The 21572-nt window shown below is 35.4% G+C and overlaps 1 protein-coding gene and 1 pseudogene across 1 annotated transcript; both read right to left on the bottom strand.

The window, feature by feature from the left end:
- Window positions 1-5316: 5316 nt before the first annotated feature.
- Window positions 5317-8673, bottom strand: LOC131145394 (putative RING-H2 finger protein ATL21A; annotated as a pseudogene).
- Window positions 8674-20262: 11589 nt separating this feature from the next.
- On the bottom strand, window positions 20263-20977 carry LOC131145392 (uncharacterized). Its single transcript, XM_058094415.1, has one exon. It carries the CDS (start codon window positions 20842-20844, stop codon window positions 20455-20457), a length of 390 nt encoding a protein of 129 aa, XP_057950398.1. The 5' UTR covers window positions 20845-20977; the 3' UTR covers window positions 20263-20454.
- Between the last annotated feature and the right edge of the window lie 595 nt (window positions 20978-21572).

The following is a 21572-nucleotide window of genomic DNA, read 5'->3' as shown; positions in this document are numbered from 1 at the left end:
GTAGATGCTCTTTATGTTTCCTCTGAAACGACATCGATGCTCCCAACAGTGTTTTGGAAGGGCGAACACATCCCGCTTCCACTTCATCAAGCTGTTTCCCCAACTCTACTATCTCTCGAGGCGCAATCCAACATGGCCCTTTAGCAGGTGGTTTCACTCCTGATAACAACTCGATCTCTTGCTCCACAGTCTGTCGTGAAGGCAAATTTTGAGGCAGCTTATCCGGCAACACCTCCTTATCCTCATCCAACACCGCTTGGATGGTCGTAGGCTCCAGCTCTTGGCCTACTTCTTTGTCTACCACCACCGTGGCTAGACATGTCTGCTCACCCTGACCCAATCCTTCATTGAGTTATATGGCTGAAAGGGACTTCCCTTTGTCTCCTTTCGTTGCAACGACTTGCACCATGCACGAGTGATCTCCCATCAGACACGGGGAACCAGCCGAAGGCATCAGCACTGCCCTCGTCCCCATTAGGAACTTCATTCCTAGAATGACTGGATAGTCATCCAATGGCACCGCTGTGAAATTCGCCTGACCTTCCCACTGTCCAAGCTTTATAACCACTTGCTTGGCTACTCCCAGAGTAGGCTAGGCTACAGAGTTAACTGCTTTCACACGTCCTATATCCTTCTCTAAGGATAAGTTGAGTCTCCTTGCTTCCAACTGCGAAACAAAATTATGAGTAGCTCCCGTATCCACCATAGCACCAGTACTCTTCCCATTTATCCTCAAGTTCACAAACATTAACCCTTTTGCTCGTGTAACTTTCGGTGTTTTTGCCTGCTTTCCAATGCGTTCACCAACCGCACTGAACCCACCCTTGGGGCATCATCCTCTTCCCCATCGCCTTCCACTGCTTGTTCTACAATAGAAGCCTGTAAGGCATTAAGTGATGCTTTGTGAGGGCACTCAAAAACTCTATGAGGACCTCGACACAAGAAACACTCAATTTTACTCTTCCCCTTTCCATTGGGTGTGTTGAACCCTTAAGACGACGAAACTTCCTGTGAGGTAGATGATTTAGAGTCGGCTCCCCCACTCTTGGGTTTGCCATTCTTGAAAGACTTTCCACTGTTTCCCTCTCCGCCAAACCGTTTGGACGAAGCGGTCTCATCACCAGCGTAGTCTGTCAAGCGTTCTGTAGCCGCTTGTGCAGTTGACAAGTCTTGAACCCTTTGCCTATGAAGTTCAGTTCTTGCCCACGATTTCATCCCCTCAAGAAAATAGAACAACTTGTCCTTCTCCGACATATCCCGAATATCCAACATTAAAGCAGAAAATTGTTTCACATATTCGCTGATTGACCCCATATGCTTGAGATCTCTCAGTTTTCTCCTTGCATTATACTCAACGTTCTCAGGAAAGAATTGGGCCTTGAGCTCTCTCCTCAAGTCTGCCCAACTATCAATTACACAGGTTCCATTTTCAATTTCTCTGTACTTGGTACGCCACCACAGTTTGGCATCACCAACCAAGTACATGGTTGCAGTATCCACCTTTGCCTGTTCTGAGGCCATCCTCACAACGCGAAAGTACTGCTCCACATCAAACAAGAAGTTCTCTAACTCCTTGCCATCTCGGGTACCCCCATACGTCCTGGGTTCTGACACCTTGGTCTTGCTAACTCTCGGAGTGTTGGAGTTCCCCATAGCAAGAACCATCACATTTACCTTTATATCCAGATCTGCCATCCGGGCTTGCAAAGTTTTCACAGTGTGGCGAAAGTCCTCTGACATGTCGCCTATCAAACTTGCTTGATGTTTTTGTAATCCCCTCACTTCATCAACAAGTTCTCTCATCTGGGCCACCTCCGCGGCCATAGTGTTGGTTGCTTCCTCAACCTGTGCTTCCAGCACGCTGATCCTTTCAACATTGTTTGGTGTCATGGTCACTTACCAAGGCTTCCCAAATCCAACAACGAAGGCAATCAAATACACGTCGCAACTCAACCTTGGGCTCTCACCAAGTGTCACCGACTTGGCTCTGATACCAAATGTCACGGTCCGCCTTTTTCACACCGTTGTGAAGGGTCGTGCGGCGCTAGCTAAAGCACTCTTACTTAATTAGACAGTCTAGGGTTTACCAACATTCATCCACAAAGCACTTTCATTAACATTCAATCAGATAGCAGCGGAAATAATAATCAATTCATGAAAGCCGTGGCAACCAAGCAGTAAATATTGAAGCAAACGTAATTCATTAACAAGTCCTCCGTTGACATGTTGTACTTAGCGAGAGAGGCAAGTAGGCTAAGCACGTTGACAATTGCTAGTGAGTTTTACAATGATTGATGAACGCTCACCCTCCCCTAAAGAGATTTTTATGTAATTATCATCCTGGCACTAGGAAACATCAAAGTGACCGAGGAGTCATACTGCTTTATTTGGCTTACAAAGACTCTACTAGCAGAAAATAACCCTACACTAGTATTAAAATGATGGAAACCCATCCTAAGCACACGAGATAAACAGTCACAGGCAAGCATAATGCCCTAAACAAGCTTAACTCGTGACAGTAGGCATAGTTGTTGAGGTTAGAGATGGGCAGAGAATGAAGGGGCAAAGAAATAGAAGAAGAAGAAGAGCAGTTAGGGGTGGTGAGGACGCCGGGATCCACCACCCGAACGGAGTAGTCGCTGTAATTGATTTCCTGCACATAGAATTTTCCAATGGAATACAACTGCAAGAGCGTGCGGTTGGTGTTGCGGTCGCAGGTGAGCTCGTACGTAGCTGGGGTGGCCGAAGCTGTGGGGATCACCTTTCAACCGGAAGTTTGGGATGTTCCCGCACAACGATGGCTTGCAGCTGCTGCTACTGTTGGCATTGCAAATTGCAAGTTGGAATCGGAGGGGGAGAAAAAAGAAGATGGTGTGAATATTGCTCATCATCATCGTAGTGAGAGCACTGAAGGGGGAACATTCAAACAGGAGGAGGATGGAGGAAGATGTTTTGCTCATCATGATATCTAGTTTTCATTATTAATTTCATGCATGTTTGTCTAATTGGATCTACCCCCACTATTCTACATACATGTAGCCCGCCCAAAATCATACTTTTTATTGTGATTTCCAAATACTAATTTGACATCTTTTAAATACTACACGAGAGAATTGCCTCTACAAAGTTTTTTCCAAAATGGAAAAATCTAACCATTCACAAGATTTGTAGGGGTATGTATGATGTAGAACTTTTCCTTTCACAAGATATCATGCTACCAATTACCATATAGGTGATTTGAGTGATGGTTTGTTGTGGATCCTACTAATATGTCCCATATCATTTTATTAGGGAAATCATATAAGAGGCATATTGATATTCATTCATATTAGATATGTAAGAAGTGGGATCTATTGTCACGTGTTTTAAATCCAAAAAATATATACACATACAATTTGGGAGAAACATATATTGTATAATTTCTCATTTAGTAGGTCCAAATATCAATATAACATATTGTGATTGGTGATTCCAAATGTTGCATGGAGAAATCATTGTTTGCAAGTTACTTACCTTACATGCAGGAATCTTTTGTTACAAGTATTTTTCTATTTTTTTTTATATCCTCAATGAAATTATATTAAAAAATAAAAAAAATATAATGGTGTTGTAAATGCTAAAAAAAAAAAAAGTATATCCCAAAGTAAAAGAAATAAATTTTGTGTACATTTTTCTAAAATTATTATAATTTTTTTAATATTATTATATAAATAATATAAATTTTAAAAATAAAATTGTTGACTTAGAAGTGCCTATAATAACATTTTTTACATTATCTTAAGGGCAAAAGATCTTGGCTTTCCTAAAGTTTTGGTAAAAAGATATTAATCTCTTTTAAAATTTTAAAATTTTCAGGGACCTTTTCTGAAATCTTAAGAATTCTAAGAACTTCTCCTCAGATTTGTCAAAAATATATAAACATGTTATATTTTGTAAAAAGGTAAATCTTTTAAGATGAGATTTGTATCATTTTGACAAATTTTAGAGAAGATTTATGACATTTTTGAAATTTGAGGGGAATGTCTTTAGTCTTAATTTTACTTATTGCATTTCAGTCATGTTATATTTTTTGTGCGTGTATGTGTGCATGCTCTATGTGGTCCCATAGTAGTATTTGTATTTTATAATTTTAAATAAAATATAAATTTTATAAATGACTTTAAATTTGATACTTATAAACTGAATTATGATAATATACTGTTAATTTATTTTAAAAGTATATCAAAATATTATTAAGAATTATAAAAAAAATGTTTTTTATTAGTATACAACACACACACACACAATATATATATATATATATGGACATTCATACATTGAAGATTATGCCAATGCAACGTATGCAGAAAGAATAATTGAAAAAAGATCGGTAAGCTTTTTCAAGTTCTGAGAGGCGAGCTGCGAGAAGGAGAAGGACTTCTTCCATTCCGGAATGCATTCCACATTTTTCTTCTCCTTCTTCTTCTTCCTCTTTGTAACTGTGGTAGAACATTGCGGAGGAAGCCCAGGTGGGGAGTGCATGCTAAGGACGTGTGGGAATGGGAGTGGGGGATTCTGGGTGAAGCACCGGCAGCCGGAGCGCTGCGGCTGCGACGGCTTCAGCCTCAGTTGTACCCACGATGGCGTCACCCTTCTCGACGCCCTCCACCTGCCTCCCGGAGATTGATTATGAATCTCGAAAGATCACCGTCTCCTATAATCCTGTTGCGTGCTTTCCTAGAGTAGCCCTGTTTCCTAACCCTACCTTCTCTGTCTCTCCCTTCCAACACGATGACCCTTTATATTACTTGAGCAACTTCACGTCACTCAATTGTTCATACTCCCCGGTTAGAGATCCATCACCAATATTTTTGTCATCCCATCTAATCTCTTGCCTCGGCTTCTCAGCCGCCCACGAAGCTTATGGTTTTGATGCCGACGACGACATTGAGGAAATACCCCTTTCAAATTGCAAAAATTGGTAACCCCTTCCATCAATTCAATTCCCCCTATTATCTACTCATCCGCGGTCTTCTTCTCAAATGCAGATTTAATTTTGTAATTTTGAATGTCCCAGTGCATGTTTGGTACCTAGAAAATAATCGGACGGAATTTCTTCATTTAATATTTTATTCTATCCCGTAAACCAGCCCAATAAGACGTTAATGTACAAATTATACTCATTACTGAAAAATTATCAGCTAGAGATGGTCAAAAAATAATTAATTTAATTTAGAAGTGATATGATGGACCTAATCTACCTATTAATTTGTCACACGCCATCAAGATAGAGGTCAAATTATTATCCAAAACAAAAATAAAAACAAAAAGAGTTACGAAGAACAGGTAGAAATTTTTTCTAAAAAAAATAATATTACAAAATTTCTATAAAAAAAATTAAAATTAAATATTACAAAATTACAAATCCTGAACCGGTGGTGGACCCTTCGGGGAGTGTCGGCAAACCGCGCAAGTAGCATTCAAATGAAGCCATTCATCAATACACTCTGCATGGAAACAATGCTTGCATTCTGGTATGCTCTTTACCGTCTCTTGGGTCTTGTACTCCGACAAGCATATTAGGCAGGTGTGGTTGTGGGCTTGGGCAACCGCCGGCTCTGGCCCAACACAATTTTTGGGTACAACTCTATTGTGTGCCTATTGAGGCCCATGACGGTGCCCCGGCCGGTCTCGCTGGTGGTGATGATGAAGTCTGCTACGGTGGCAGGTGGGTGGCGGCGGCGGCGGTAGGACTTAATTCTGCCGACGAGAAAATGCAAAAGCCCCAACAAGCAAAGGACGGATGGTATTCCAACCCCCACGACTATGACGTATCGAGCAGTTCTCGGGATGTCTGAGAAAAAGCCATTTGATCAATTTTTGTGAGACCAAGATGCAAGTATAAGTTCGGCCCCTTATGCATAATGGGCCTGGGCTCAAAGAATATGGGCTGGGTTCGGAATATTGGGGAGTACATTTTTGTCACTTAATTAATTTTAAATATTATTTTAATCTTTGATTTATAGTCAAGGTAAACTTTGTTTTTCTTGATTTTAAATTTAGAACTGCGTGGACATTGTACTTTTCAAATCATTGCAATTTGAGTCTAATAATTGCACCAAGTTTGAATTCAATCGCTACCATTTAAAGTTTAGGGTGATAATTTTTTAAAAAAAATTTAAGCCTTGCTTACAAGTTATAAATATTTTTAAAAAAAAATACACAAAATTCTATATTTTTCATATTTATTTATTAATAAAATTGAGAAAAAACCAAAACATATATTAAATCAATAAAAAAATTATATTTACGTATCATTAAACACTACTTTTTCTTAATTCTTAGTCACATCTTTTAATAAATTTTTATTCTTAAAAATATTTGATACATAGAGACATAAATATAAAATTATTATTATTATTTTTTTTTTATCGAACAAAACTTTTTTCTAAACAAAGCCTCAACGACCAAAATTACATTTAAATCCATCATAAAAACAAGCTAAATTGTTGCGCATACAGTAAAAACTCTAATCATAGGTCTTAGCATTATTTATCGCAAGCGAATGAAAATGTCGAATTTGCTGATAAAAATAGTTCATAAAGTAAATACTTAGGCTTAAAAATAAATATCAAGTTCGGATTCATAATAACATACAATTAGAAGAATTTAACTCAAATAATTTTATATTTTTCAATCTAATATATAAAAATCTAACTTTAAACTTAAACTCCTCTAAATAATGAGAAAAAAAAAAAGTCAATCAAATTGATCATGATTGGAAATCATTCTCTTTATTTTAGTAAATCAAAGTTTGTCGCTCATCCATATCTTTTTCCTATAAAAAAACTAAAACCCCGTCATCTAGAAATGCAAACAACTTTTAAATATTATAATAAAAGTAGAAAAATAAAATATATAACTACACCCTATTGACATTTGAACTTTTTAAAATTTTTAATCAAATTATATATTTATTCTTAATAATATTTAATATGAAAATATATTTCCTTTTTTTTTTTTTACTCAAATAAATTTTTGATCAATGATACCTTAGGAGTTTAATATCTTGAAGGTGGGGATTGTGTATTGAAGAAGTCAAGCAAGCCTCAATAAAATCAAACACTAGTTTTATTTTATAAATTTGTTTATTATGCAATTTAATTTAATGCAGCTCAACCACTATGTATATTTATTATTTTATAAAAATATTTTATTTTGAAGATTTGAAAACCATTGGAATAAAATATAAATGGTCAGTCCAAACTTCTTTTTTAATTCATTGCTTAATTGGTCCAATCTTTGAACTTCTCTGTTTATATTTTAATTTTATTTCTAAAATTACAATATTTAACATGCAAGTGGCAAAAATTTTCTATAGAGAGTTGAATTGTCTTAATTAATCAAATAGATAAACCTAATCCATCATTAATTCAATTCATAAATAATTACTTGTGAATTCGGTCAAAACTCTACTGACCCTTTCATATTACGTGTACTTTCTTTTCTTCTCTCACCCGAAACCTCTAAATTTGAAATTCTAACGATTAAAATGTTTCCATAAAAATACTGAGTCAATACTAATGCAAATTTTCTTTGAATAAATTATATGTCCTCTTAAATTGATCCAATATGAAAAAAAGGAACTCAATAAATGAGATAGTAAGAATGTGCGGTACGAAAACTATTTTGACTATTATAATGTAGCAAAATTTACCTGGCTAATTAAATTTTAACTCAAATAAATTAATTTTTTATAGTTAAAAATACTAATAACATTGAGTCATTAACAAACATACCACGATCAGGAACGTCTGAGCAGACAATTTCCCTGGAAGAGTTACTCTCGAACCCGCACCGTCCGCCGCGCGCCTCGCACCTACCGCACGGAGGCGCCACCCAGGCGAGCCGCAGATCGTCGGCGAGATCCGACGAAAGGAGCTGCTCGTAAAACGGCCACTGAACCGGCACAGGGACGGAAGCGATCAGATCGCACTTCACCGCCGCCGACGACAACAGCTCAACAATTCCGGTCGACGAAGTGGCGAAAACCGTGAAGGATGAACCGCTGAGGCAAGCAATCGGATTGAGCCGGTACTTCGTGTAGTCCAAAGTCGAGCAGTTGAAGAACAAGAAATCCTGATTGTAAACGCCGGCGAACGGCGAGCCGGAAAGATTGAAAGACAGGAGGCGCCCCGGGAGGCAATTGTTGGGATCGTTGATCCAAATTTCTTGGGTTGCGTAATCGATGCCTTGGACGATGAATTTTCCCGCGAAAGGGAGTTCCAGGAGTGTTTGGCTAGCGGGAATGTTGCCGCAGGAAAGGTCGAACCCGGGGAAGCCGCATGCCTGGGGCTGCCGGCTCTTGAGGAGGAAGGGGAAGCGGATAGCGGGGCCTGAGCGGCCGCAGACGGCGTCTGCGCAGGCGGCGGCGGCGGAGATGCATGAGAGGAAGGAGAAGAAGAGGAAAATGGGTTTGTGAGTGTGCATTTAGAGAGCATTTGTGGGTAAATCGGAAGAAGTGGAGATGGCAGCTTAGTGTTAAATTGAGTAGTTGTGTTGTTATATGAAGGTGGGGCTTATGAACATTGATGGGTTAAGCTACTAACTAAGGTTTTCTTTGGGACTTTTAAGAACCCCAAGCAGCCCTTTGATTGGTTGGGGCAAGAAAGAAAGCCGACTCATAGTAGGCAGTCTAATTGATTTCTAAGTCAACACAAGGCCGTACGTTAGATTCACGTTTAGATATTATATATATAACACATGCCAAACAGAGTGCTGCGCATGCTGTTTTGCTTATTCCCAAATTGGAAGAAAATAAAAGATAAAAATAATGGGTATATGGAGGAATCGTATCCGTCCAACATGGGGCATGATCAAGGGCCAGAAAAGAGCGAGATCTTGGCGAGAATGGTGGGTGGTCCGCTCCATGCATGCATGCATGCATGCTACTGTTGAATGGCTAGACCAAATTCAGAGCTTATGGAAGCCGGTCAACCTCATTTCTTGAATCTAATGAAAGCCTTGAATTCCCAACATGGACCACGGCCGCTGCCCAAATTATTTATGCTACTTTTTTTTTTATACAAATTTAAGAGATTAGTAAGCGACGTTTTTGGTTTGCTAAGTTCATTTGTATCACTAACAAATTGGTCGCTAAGTTTATTTTTAATGTACGAGACAAGTAAGTGGGAATACTCAATTTTAATAGTTAAACAACATTTTTTTTCCGATGGTATATGACCATTCTCCGGCTTAGGAATAGAATTTCATTAATTTGTTTTTAAATTTGACTCTCTTAAAGCATTGCATCACATTAATAATTACATATGTCCCAATTTAATTCTCTGTGAATCCTTTTTGCGGATATTCCCAAAGTTCATATTCATTCGGCATAACCAATGTACATTTAAACTCATATATGATTATCTATAATAAGAATCAAAATCAGCTAACATGTTCTTTAAATAAATAAATAAACTAGGGTTATTCCATGTGAATATGATTAACTCTAATAAAAATTAAAGTTAGTTAATGTGTTCTTTCTTTTTCTTTTTTTAAAAAAAAAAAAAATACTAGGGCAATCTCACATGCTTTGCACGTGCCTATATCCGTTTAAACAAACTAGAAATAAAAAAATTCTTATAAGTTATAATAAATTCATTATAAATGAGAAAGCATAAAGCTGTAGTTCAAGCAGATTATCAGTTTCTAGTTTGGGAAATTGGAACCACCTACCATCGTGTCGCCTGTTGTTGCCTTACCACCCCATCGCCGTCTGTTGTCTTATCTTGCCAAATGCCTCCTAACCATTGTCAAGGCCTCTCCATCAACATATGAGTTTCTAATTCATAAGTTACAAATAAAAGCTAAGTGAGAATTCAAGACAACCTAACAACCTATTGTCCTAGAATGTTGTGTCTCGCCGAATGCCTCCAAAGTACCACCAAAATCGTTGATTTCTAACATTGGAAAGTCGACATCACCTAACAACCTATTGCTTTAAGATGTTGTTTTTGTTCGAATGCCTCCTAACTGCCACCAAAGTCATGACTACCATTGTTACCTCTCTCTCTCCCTCTCCCTCTCCATTACCTAACAACCTATTGCCCAATGATATTGTCTCTAGTCGAACGCCATGCGACCACAGCTAAAGCTCTCTCTCTCTCTCTCTCTCACACACACACACACACACAATTCTCTAAGTGGTGATTGATGATCATGCCAACTATCTCATCTTTTGCGGAGTTTTTTGAAATTTCCAAACATTTTTAAAATTTTTGAGATTTTCTATAATTTTGAAGTTTCATTAAATTTAAACTGTTCATAATAATTTAAAAATGTTTTGACAATACAGCACAAAATTATAATAAATTTTATCCAAATCCACAAAAATTAAATCCTAAACCTAAAAATCCTCGCTTCCAAACACGATCATAGCGAATGTATGTAATTTTCAATGTAGGATCTATCCTTCACTTATTTTTATCGAGGGAGCCATTAAGCAAGTGCTGTATTTTCCTATTTAATTTTATTTCAAATTAAGTAAAAAAGAAAAAGAATATAACCATTTATTCACTGTAGTTTTCAAGAAAGAATTTAGATTATAGTTGTACGTTGAAGAATTGATAAAGCATGCATTTGAATATGATCAGGTAATGTATGTGAAAACTCAAGCACTATCATTAGATTGATTAAATAATAATAATTATTATTATTATTATTATTATATAACATTTTTAAAAAATTACATATACCATAACTAATTAGAAATAATCCATTAATACATTATAAGTAATAAATAACCCATAACTATAATTCTTTCTTTGATTTTTATTTTTAAATTTTTCTACATATTAAAAATTTCAGCCAAATATCTCCATCTAAAAAGGGCAAAACAGCAACAAAAATTGTGTCGCCTTTTTAAGACCCACTAAGGCTGAGTTGACTTACATAAATCACTTTTATTTATAATGTCGCTCAATCCTTCTTTCCAAATAGTATCTAACAAAACGTCTGTGTCGAGAAACCTTAGTCACCATTTTGGTTCAAATTATTTTTTAACATCGTGACTTGTACTTGTACAAATTTTGAATTTCAAAAAATAAAGGCACTTACCATAGCTTGACCATATTCTTCAGAATTTCTTAGAATAATTAACCATGAGATACAATGAATCTTATAGAAGAAAAAAAATTAATTAAATTATAATAGCAAACAAAAATAAAATATGGAGATTATTAATAAGGTGTAAAGAATAAAGCTCTTGGCAATATAAAAAGGTTATCCTTGGAATGTAAATTTTGAACTTTTGATTGAAATTTGAATGTGTTTAAACAAATTTTAATACAATTTTATATTACATCTTATTCAAATCCAAAACCAGTACAAAACCAAATCCAAACAGGAGATATATTTGTTTCATAATTAATCAATGGCAACTTACATTAAACTCATAAAGATCTATTAAAAATCATATTAAACTAATAACTATCTATATAATTCTTTAGCGTCACAAAATGAGATTAAATGATACACGGAAATTTTTAATTATTTTGAAAATAAAGAAGAATAAGAAAACAAAAACAAAAAATTAATTAATTTTACGAAAAAAAAAAAATGAATAAAAACATATGATAAGGACATTATATGTGCCCAATAATTAGTACCCAATGGGGTAAAGAAGGCATTCCAATACAGATATATGGAAATATGGGAATGGAGACATTTTGATAAAGTAATTTTTAAAATTTTGAGTGAGAATGAAGAAAAATACATATATTACATTGCCATGAATTTAAAAACATATACAAGATAATAGAAGAGTTAAATAGAGTATGAAAGATGTTGAAGGTTTGCCTTGCGTTATTGTTATTTTTTATTTTCTAGTTTTTGTTTCTATGCATTGATGAAATAAATTATAAAAAGACGTTTGTTTATATTACCAATTTTCTGTTTCAATTATATGCAAAAAACTTGAAAACTAGATTTTATCATTGTCAAAAATGTTAATATCCAAAACTATTTTTTTTAATTAAATCATTCATTTTATACATTTTAAAATTAAAATAAAAGTAAAATGATTATATGAACTTAAATATAATTTAAAAAAACATAAATTTTAAAAACTAATAATAAATCCAATTACAAAATATTTTTACTATTTTTTAATTATCATATCCAATAAAATTTTCATTGTAACTATAATAATTTTTATTTTTATTTTGTTATAATATTTTTAATGCGTATTATTTGTAATTTTATTATTTTAATCATATTTTATAATATTATTTAATTTGAAGATGGAAATAAGTATATTTTAATTAAAATTTTAATTTTTATTAATTTTATAAATGCTAAAGAAATAGGTTACTAATTTTTATTTTTAGTTCCTATTTATAACTTTTTTTTTTATTATTTTCTATAATTTTTGACATCGATACCAAAAGAACCCTAAATATTTAACATTTGAAGGAAGTTATACTTCTCAAATCTACACCATATTGATTCCTTATTTAATTAGCTACTTGCAATTAAAATAATTTTAACATATAAAAGAGTGGGAGCATGTTCATACTAGGATTTAGAATTCTAGGATTGACTAAACACAATATAAAAATTCAGTTGAATTTTATGGAAAGTTAACATAGAAATAAATTCAAGCATCAAATTCATGCTAAAAAAAAAAAAGCACCATTAATGTATTTTACATCTCAAAACATCACAACACTGAAAAAAGAAATAGGAGTACAAATATATTGCAGACAAGTCAAGATATGATCTAGTATTTGATAGTGAAAGCCCACATGCAATGTAAACTATGAGAGGGCAGCAAGTAGTCATAGAAAATAGTAAAATGTAACTCTGCAACATGAAATATTTTTGTAGAACTGAATTCAACTGGGGAAGATTCTCCTACAAATTATAATTACAAGTCTTCTAAGAACTGTTTTCTAGTTTTGATGAGATCATTGCAGCATGCAAATGCAATGCAACCTTCCCGGCAGCCTACATCCAATGCACTGGGGGAAAAAATGGAGACTAACAAGAATAAGAAATACAATAAAGAAATGGTAACTAAGATTTTCTTCTTTTTTAAAAAATATTTAAGGTAGCAACTTCTACGAAATTGCAAGTCTGCAACCATGAAAAAGGATGAAGGAGAGAATTTTATTAATAAAGAAAGAACAAAGACATGCGATCCCAATAAGAGTTCTAAAACACTAAAAAGCATCTTAGAAGATATCAAAACATAATTATGCAACAAGAAACGGCAATGAGCGAAACCTCTTTACCCAGCAAAGCACAGGGAAAAAGAAAATAAATGGATTAAGCAAGAACCAAATTAGGAATAAGAAAGAAAATAAGAATGGCAAGGCTTTTTTATTTTGAGTTGAGCAGTACTACATTTCTTTTCCTTTTATGGAAGTGAAATTGCAATTACTATGCAAAAGCAATGAGAAAAAAAAAAAACTACAAAAGAAAAAAAAAATTGCAAATGGCAAACTGCAAAACAAAGAGAAAGCCTGATCGATCCACCCTAATATAATAACTCAGCTAATAGAAAGAAAATCGATAAATGGAAAATAAAGAACAAGATCATGATTTTTAATTGTTTCGGACAACACCTTACATTCACGGCAACATCTTCTTTACTGAACTCTTTCTTGTGCATTCTTTAAGGTAGCCCAACCTATTTATAACATGTTTGGAAAACAGAAGGACAAACATTAATAAAGGAAATTAAGTAACCAAAGAATTTGTCGATCATCACACAATTCACTCTGTAAATCAGAGATAATTAATCACCAAGGTCTAACTGATAATCTCATTGATCAAAGTTATGCAAACACAAAATTAGAGAGATGATCATATGTTCATAAAGCGGCCAAGTGGCCGGAAATCGTCGGATTTTTTTTTTTAGATTTGACTTATAATAGTTCAAAATGAAAGTCTACAATTGCACAGGACTATAACAACCATGCTTTGGTAGTAGGTTTTGTCAACGGAACAGCAAAAAGCAAAGCAAAAGATTTCTTTCCTTACTTCAGCCCACATTTATTTCCTTATATTTCAATTCATTATTTTGTACAGTTAGCATATATTTAGTTTACATGTATAGGGCTTGACAGATTATAGTTTACTTGTACAGGGCTAGAATCATACTAGATCTTATTTACTTTCCATGTATAGCATTCTTGTAAAGTCTATATATAATATACAGAACTCAAGGCCAATTCATTCGGCCATTCACAAAATATTTGACATGATATCAGAGCCAGCCGACTGCTAGGTTTTTTTTCCCCTTTCGATTTTTTGTCTTCTTGGTTTCGTGGCTGTTGGGGTTTTGTTCTCTTCTAGAATTTTTTCTCTGTTCTTTCGGTACTTCTGTGGCTGCGTGGCTGTCGGCACAGCAGGTTTCTACGTTGCCATTTATTCCTCCAGTTTATGTCCTTGTGATTCCCGGCACGCAGGCAACAGTTTTCTGTTGTTGTTTGTGACTTTCGGCAAGCAGGCACAGCAGGTTTCTGGTTTGCCACTTATTTCTCCAGTTTCTGTTCATTGTTCTGCTGACAGGTTTTAATAGTATATTTTCTTAAAAGTAAATGCAATTGATATTCCCTGTTTTATTAGTTTTTATATTATTTTTTGGGTAAAAGCTAGTTTGCATTATTTACTAGTATGATGGTGGAATATATTAGAAGATTGAACTTAGGTGTGCAAGATTGAATAAAAATGGGAGAGAAAGCTGTGCAAGATTTAGAATGGATGGCTAATACAGATTCAAGTATTACCCTGTTGGTCTCCAATAAGAACAAGTCACAAGGATTGTATTAGTGAATGGTGAACCAATCAAAATGGTGTAATTATCTCATTCCACATGGTATGCCCTTTCTTTGGTACCAAACAAAAAGGACCAAGCAAAATTCATCCACATCCTGCCCAATATACAACAACAACAAAACCAAGCCTTAAGTCCCACTAGGTCGGGTTGACTATATGAATCCTTTTCCGCTAATTTATATGATCATGGACCATTTCTTTTGACAGACATCCTACCCAATATAAGTGTCAAAATAACAAAGTATAAAAGGAATGGAAGAGGACAGAAGGGAAAGGGTAGGAGGAACTGAGGAAGGGATGCGTTGCATCCTGTCTATGCTTTCCTTTTGCTTTCTTTCTAGACCTAGTAAGGAATCAAGTGTATTGGTTGGGGGTGAAATGTCAACCAATTAAAGCCCATTAGATATTATAAATGATTTATTCAGAAAAAATTAGTAATAGATATCCATAGTGGTTTTTCAATGTTCCATCGCAAATAACATAATTTTTAGCGTTTCTTTTTTTTAGGCTGGCCTAAGTTGCATATGTAGTCCTAAGCTGACCATGAACTGCATCTCAAAATCATTCAAAATTCTATATACTCACTTTACTAGCTCAATAATTGCATTATCAACACTAAAGCAACAACCATCAATAATATCTATAACTTACTACAGCAAAAGTATGTTCCAGCAGTCTATAAAATTGATATCAAAGAATTATAACATGAACTGTGTAAAATCTTCATATCACTCGGTGGGTAGTCTAGTCTATCTCACCAATACTAGACCAGGCATTTCTTTTGTTGTACAGCAAGTCCGCTAGTTTCTTCAGACTCCTCGTCGTCTTCATTTGGCTGCTGTCGGTAGAATCATAAGCTATGTTTAGGGCACTCCTGCCTGTGGTTTATTCTTCCCTGCAGGCAATTCTACTCACCTTGCTGCTTATAGCGATGCTGATTTGGCTGGTTGTGCGGATACATGTTGCTCCATCACTGGTTGGTGTGTTCTTAGGTGATGCATTGATCTCTTGGAAGAGTAAGAAGCAAGACAGTTTCTAAGTCATCGATGGAATTTGAATACCGAGCGATGTCTCTTGCTTGTTCTAAAATGATTTGGCTTCGAGGCTTGCTTGCTAAGCTAGATTTTTCTAAGACAGATCCTACACCTCTACATGCCGATAATATGAGTTTTATACAAATCATGGCCAATCTTGTCTATCATGAGTGCACGAAGCATATTGAAGTCGTTTGTCACTCTATCCATGAAGCATTTGAAGCTCGTGTTATCACTCTTCCACACATTTCCACTAAATTACAAATTGCAGATATCTTCACCAAGGCTCTCACTCATTATCAACATTGTTTCCTAAGTAGCAAATTGATGCTTGTTGATCAACCCGCATCAATTTGAGGGGGGCAGTCAACGAAACAGCAAACAGCAAAGCAAAAGATTTCTTTCCTTACTTCAGCCCACATTTATTTCCTTATATTTCAATTCATTATTTTGTACAGTTAGCATATATTTAGTTTACATGTATAGGGCTTGACAGATTATAGTTTACTTGTATAGGGCTAATCATGCTACACCTTATTTACTTTCCATGTATAGTATTCTTGTAAAATCTATATATAATATACAGAATTCAAGGCCAATTCATTTGGCCATTCACAAAATATTTGACACTTTAAACATTTTCCAATGGCTGTACCACAGTTTTACAAATTGGTGGAGGTCCGCATAGCAGTAACAGTCGCAGTTCAGCGGAAGCGGTCGTTTTGGATGTTACATAACATGTAACAGATGCCACATCTGTAAATTCATTTCTGAGATCAGCAGACTTGCTAAGCTTATTGATTCAAATGTTTTGACCCGCAAAATCGCATACTAATGTAATGTCTTAAATGATTATTACCAAAATTTAAATCAAGTTACACATAGCACATCCTAAACATGTTGAATGTTATACTGGTTCTTGTGTCAAGGTAAAAGGAGAAATTAGCCACTACTAGTAGTAGGGGCGAGCATAATTCGGTTAAAACTGAAATAACCGAATTAACCGAGTAAATTCGGTCAGTTCAATTCAGTTCAGTTCAGTTAAAAATTTATTCGGTTTGGCTCAATTTTATATATATTAAAATTTTATATATACTATTTATATTATACATATATATATATATATATATATTAAAAACTATATTTTATATATATATTAAAATATTAAATCGGTTAAAATTGGTTAACCGATTTAACCGATATTCGGTTTGGTCGGTTTGGAGTTCGGTTAAATATGGAATTTTGATCGGTTCGGTTAATGAATTTTTGTAATCGAAATTTTTCGGTTAATTAGGTTAATTAAACGAATTCACCGAACCGACCAAATGCTCACCCCTAACTAGTCATCATTTTTTTATTGAGTATAAATATAATTTAGACTAAGAAATAGCAAAATAATGAAAGATTAACAGTAGAACATATTTATATTTCATATTTCATAGCAAAAACACAGAAAAACATAAACATCTAATCAAAGAATAAGCAGTATCAAGCTGAGACCAAAGGCTGCATGGCATCAACTTAAAGTTTTAATCCAACATAATGGACTTTGTCAATATTTAATTAATTTGAGTTAAATTATTGACTATTAGGTAGTAAATATGACAACTACAAAGATTTCTCCCCTGCAACCGCTGGCCATGGTGCAACCTCAGATTTCTCCTCCACCAGCGCTGGCGCTTTAGAAGTTGGCGGATTCTCATCAACATAACTATTTTTCAGCCCAATATTTCCTTCACAAAAACACACTCTTCTCCAACCCATAGTAACCAAAGTTTCAGATCCAAACTCAATAAAAGTATTGCCAAGGAACTTTATTTTACCGAGATAAGTGCTGCATCAACTCTATTATTGTTGATGTTGGGTTTGAGGGTTTCATGGGCCATCACCCCTGAATCAAGAACCAAGAACTCGAGATTCTCATCTCATTGAGGGTTCAGAGTCAGATCTCTAAACATTGTCGTCATTTGTCTCCTCTGGCTGTCAAAATCAATGATCACATAAGCACTGGCCATGTTTTTAAATTCCTTGAATTACCAAGTCCAACAATTAACTTTCTACTACCATTCTCAGGGCTTGGATGACGCGGATTGCTTCATTGCTCAAGATTTGACTGGCCGAGAGGCAAGATTGAGCAGACGACACATGTCTGCTCATTGCTCTTCTTAAAGTAGTATAGTTGAGATGGAAAAAGGCGGGGTACTTTGCACTTAGGGTTTCACCATGAAAGTTTCCAAATTTTGTGTCTCGTGTTCTCTCCCATATGACCAAACTCCTACACCAAGAAAGATAGCATCCTATCAATCCTGTTTTTGTTTTTCCCCCTGTTTTCCTAGGCCACCTAGCGTTCCCCTTGCATACTAAAAAACATCCAAACTAGTAACTGACACCTAGTCTACTTTCTTTCACCATTCCAAACTTCTAGACATAGGATAAATTTGGTAAAGTTTATTCTGTTTTAATCCCCTATAAGAATACACCATGTGTATAGAGAAAGTGAAACTCGTGGAAAATAATAAAATAAAATAAAAAGCAAAACTCGTGAAATGATGATGTTATTTCAATCCACACAGTAGCATGGTATCTGCCAAATAGCAACCTCTTTCTGTTTTGGTTAACATAGTATGTGCATCAATTAACAGCATGCAGCCCAACAAGTTTGTTTAGCTTAGAGAATTATCACCTCTAAGCTCTCCAACATAAATTTTGCGAGGCTCATGCTTGTGAACCTACCAACACAGCTTTCTCAGCAATTCAAAGTTCCATAGCGGAAAATATTGATTCTTTTATTATTTAATTTTTCGTAGTTATCTCATACAAAGATATAGACATTGTCTAAGTGCGTACACGCGCATTTGTATGAACACATAAAATTGCTATACAGATTTATACATTGAGCCTTTGTTTCATTGTTTTATTTTAACAACTTACATGGCATAAGAGCCCTCACAGATCATTGTCCATTGCTCCCTTAAATACCTCCTCTGCCAACTCCACCATTTCAACCATCCCATCCAACCCCACAGCTACGCCATTATTCACCAACCTCAACAAGGCAGTGCTAATAAAACTTGACAGAAATAATAATTTGCTCTAGTGTTCATAGGTTCTTCCTGTTGTTCGCAGATATGGGCTTGAAGGCAGCATCAATGACACTACCATTTCCCCTCAATTGACTACAAAGAGGAGCATTCAACCTATTGCTCAAGGTGCAGCAATTCCAGTACACACGACTCTAAGCACTGAAATCAATCTTGAATACATTGTTTGGTAGTGCCAAGATCAGCTTCTCTTACGCTGGTTCCTTTCTTAATTTTCAGTGCCAGTATTGAATTATTTCATAGTATCACATGGCCGTTGCAGCATGGATTTCCTTGGAGAAGATGTTTCTCTCCCAATCAGTGGCACATATGCTACACAAGGAAATTGAAACTTTACAAAACATAAGCAAAAGATACTGGCCTCCTCTAAGACTTGCAAAATAGACACAGCAAAGAGACACAGAGTTCCTGTAAGGTTTCAAAAATTACACAAACTTACCCTAATTTTCAAGACACTTATACCCCATCATGAACTTGTTTTTTTGCGAAATATAAGAGGAAATCTATGTCTTTTTAACAAATCACAAGGGAGGTATATGAAAATTTTGAAACCCTAGGAAGGTCCTGGTCTTTTTTGCGGACCTCAAGAGAGTTCTCTATTTTTTCATCAAACCTCGGGAAAAGTTAGTGCTTTTACCTTATAAACAACAAATTGATTATACAATATCTTTGTATTATGAAGAATTTAGCTAATAATTTTTCTGCAAAAATGAGTCACATCATCAAGGAGGATCTTGTCTCTAAACAGGTTGGACAACACTCCATATGGTCCTCTAGTCAACTCTCTGCCCATAACAGCAGTTTCTATACCCTTGACGATCTAACAAGGACACTTCTCACCTACGAGTACTGATTGGAAAGTGTTCATAGCAAAGAAATATTGACCAAGGTTGATACTAGGGTAACTAAGCAATCTCCTCAAAACAACACTCCTAAATCCACATCACAATGCCATAAAACTCAGTCACACAGCAGCACAAATCTATCATCGCTTTGACCATTCCTGTGCACCTGAATCCCCAATTAAAATTTCAGCAATCGTTGGCTACTCCTCAAACCGTGAATGATCCACAACATACGCATATAATGGGGGCCTAATCAGATTACTGCCGATCTCAACAATTTCTCTAACATAATTGTGGGCAATGGTATGAATCTTTCTGTTGCACACATTGGTGAATCCATACTCCCTCCAAAATCTCTTAATTCGGTTGTAAAGAATGTCTTACATGTTCTTAAGTCACAAAAATCTCCAGTGTGTAATTTTGCCTCTGTTTTTTTTTTTTTTGGGAAGGGTGGGGGGATTGGATAAACAAAGAATTCCATTAGAAAAAGAAAGAAGATGCAACAAAAGAGGAAAATTAAATACAACTTGTTGTTTCTATTTTTAAAAAACCAAAATCAGAATATTAAGTTTTTGGATCCTTTAACCAAAGGGTACTTAACAATCCATTGATTTATCCCAAAACGGAAAGAACCCTAACCTCAGAACGATCTCAAAAGTCAGAGCATCGACCGTTACGCTCCCAATCGCCGTACCGAGTAGGCTCGGGGCCTTGGGGTCCTCCAATCTCTCCAGTCCTCTCGTTCACGTGAACACCCCCTTCGTATTCATCGTCGCTGTCGTCGTCTTTGACCCCTGACGGAGGGGAAGAAACCTCTTTCCTTTGTTCTTCTTCTTCTTCTTCTTCTTTGCTGGGGTAATCTGCTTGGCGCTGTGGTGGATGAGGCTGGGTCGAAGAGGAGAGGAGTCTGCTGGCTACGGCTGAGGCGGAGGATGCGAGAGGTGATTGTTCGGATTTGTTGAAGGAAAACCCTAGACTTGGGTGGGGGAGTTTGAGGGTTGATGAACAAAGACGATAAAGAATATTCGGGTTCCTCGCCATTCTTCTGCTTCTTCTTCGTCTCTAGTAATTCTGTTGCTGGCAAAGAAATGGGCTTCTTCGTGGCTGTTGCTGACGGTAGGTGTTAAGGAGGGTTTTGCTTTTAGCAGCGAGCAGTTCAGCTTTTAGCGGGAAGAAAAAAGCGCCGTCAAAGTCAAACGACGTCGTTTGGGTTATTGCTTTTTTACTGAAAATATCGCAAACACTGCACCCAAAAGTAAAATTGGGAGGTGTTACAAAGGTGCTTTTATTTTCATCCCAATGAAATGAAATAAAAATTTAGTGGAAGAAAATTAATTGGTAAGATCATCTCTTATTTCATTTTATTTTTATTCTGTAGTTTTTTTATTCTGTAGTTAGGCTTCGTTTGTTGATAAATAAGTTATTTATATTTCATCTAATGTGACCAAAATATGAGATTGACTTGTATATGTTGGAGTTGAATGATTACTCATTCTTCTAAATAAAAAAAATTAAAATATATATATTTTTTCTTTTTCGCTTATTTTAAGAAGATATTATTATTATTATTATTATTATTATCACTTTTCATTTATTTTTGAGTAAAAGGCAATAACCTTTGTTGAGGTTTGACAAAAAAATAATGAACTCTTTTGAGGCTTCAAAAATTATAAGAACCTCCCCTGAGTTTTAAAAGTTTTTTAGATCTCTCCTAAAGTTTGTCAAAAGATACAATTTTTTCTTTATGTTTTGTGAAAAAAATAAAAAAA

Source organism: Malania oleifera, chromosome 13, assembly GCF_029873635.1.
Source record: "Malania oleifera isolate guangnan ecotype guangnan chromosome 13, ASM2987363v1, whole genome shotgun sequence".
Lineage (NCBI taxonomy): Eukaryota > Viridiplantae > Streptophyta > Magnoliopsida > Santalales > Ximeniaceae > Malania > Malania oleifera.
This window is presented reverse-complemented; position numbering and strand designations above follow the sequence as displayed.

What these genes read in the sequence shown, in the direction of transcription:
- LOC131145392 (XM_058094415.1), bottom strand. Translation starts at nt 20,844, where the DNA reads ATGGCGAGGAACCCGAATATTCTTTATCGTCTTTGTTCATCAACCCTC.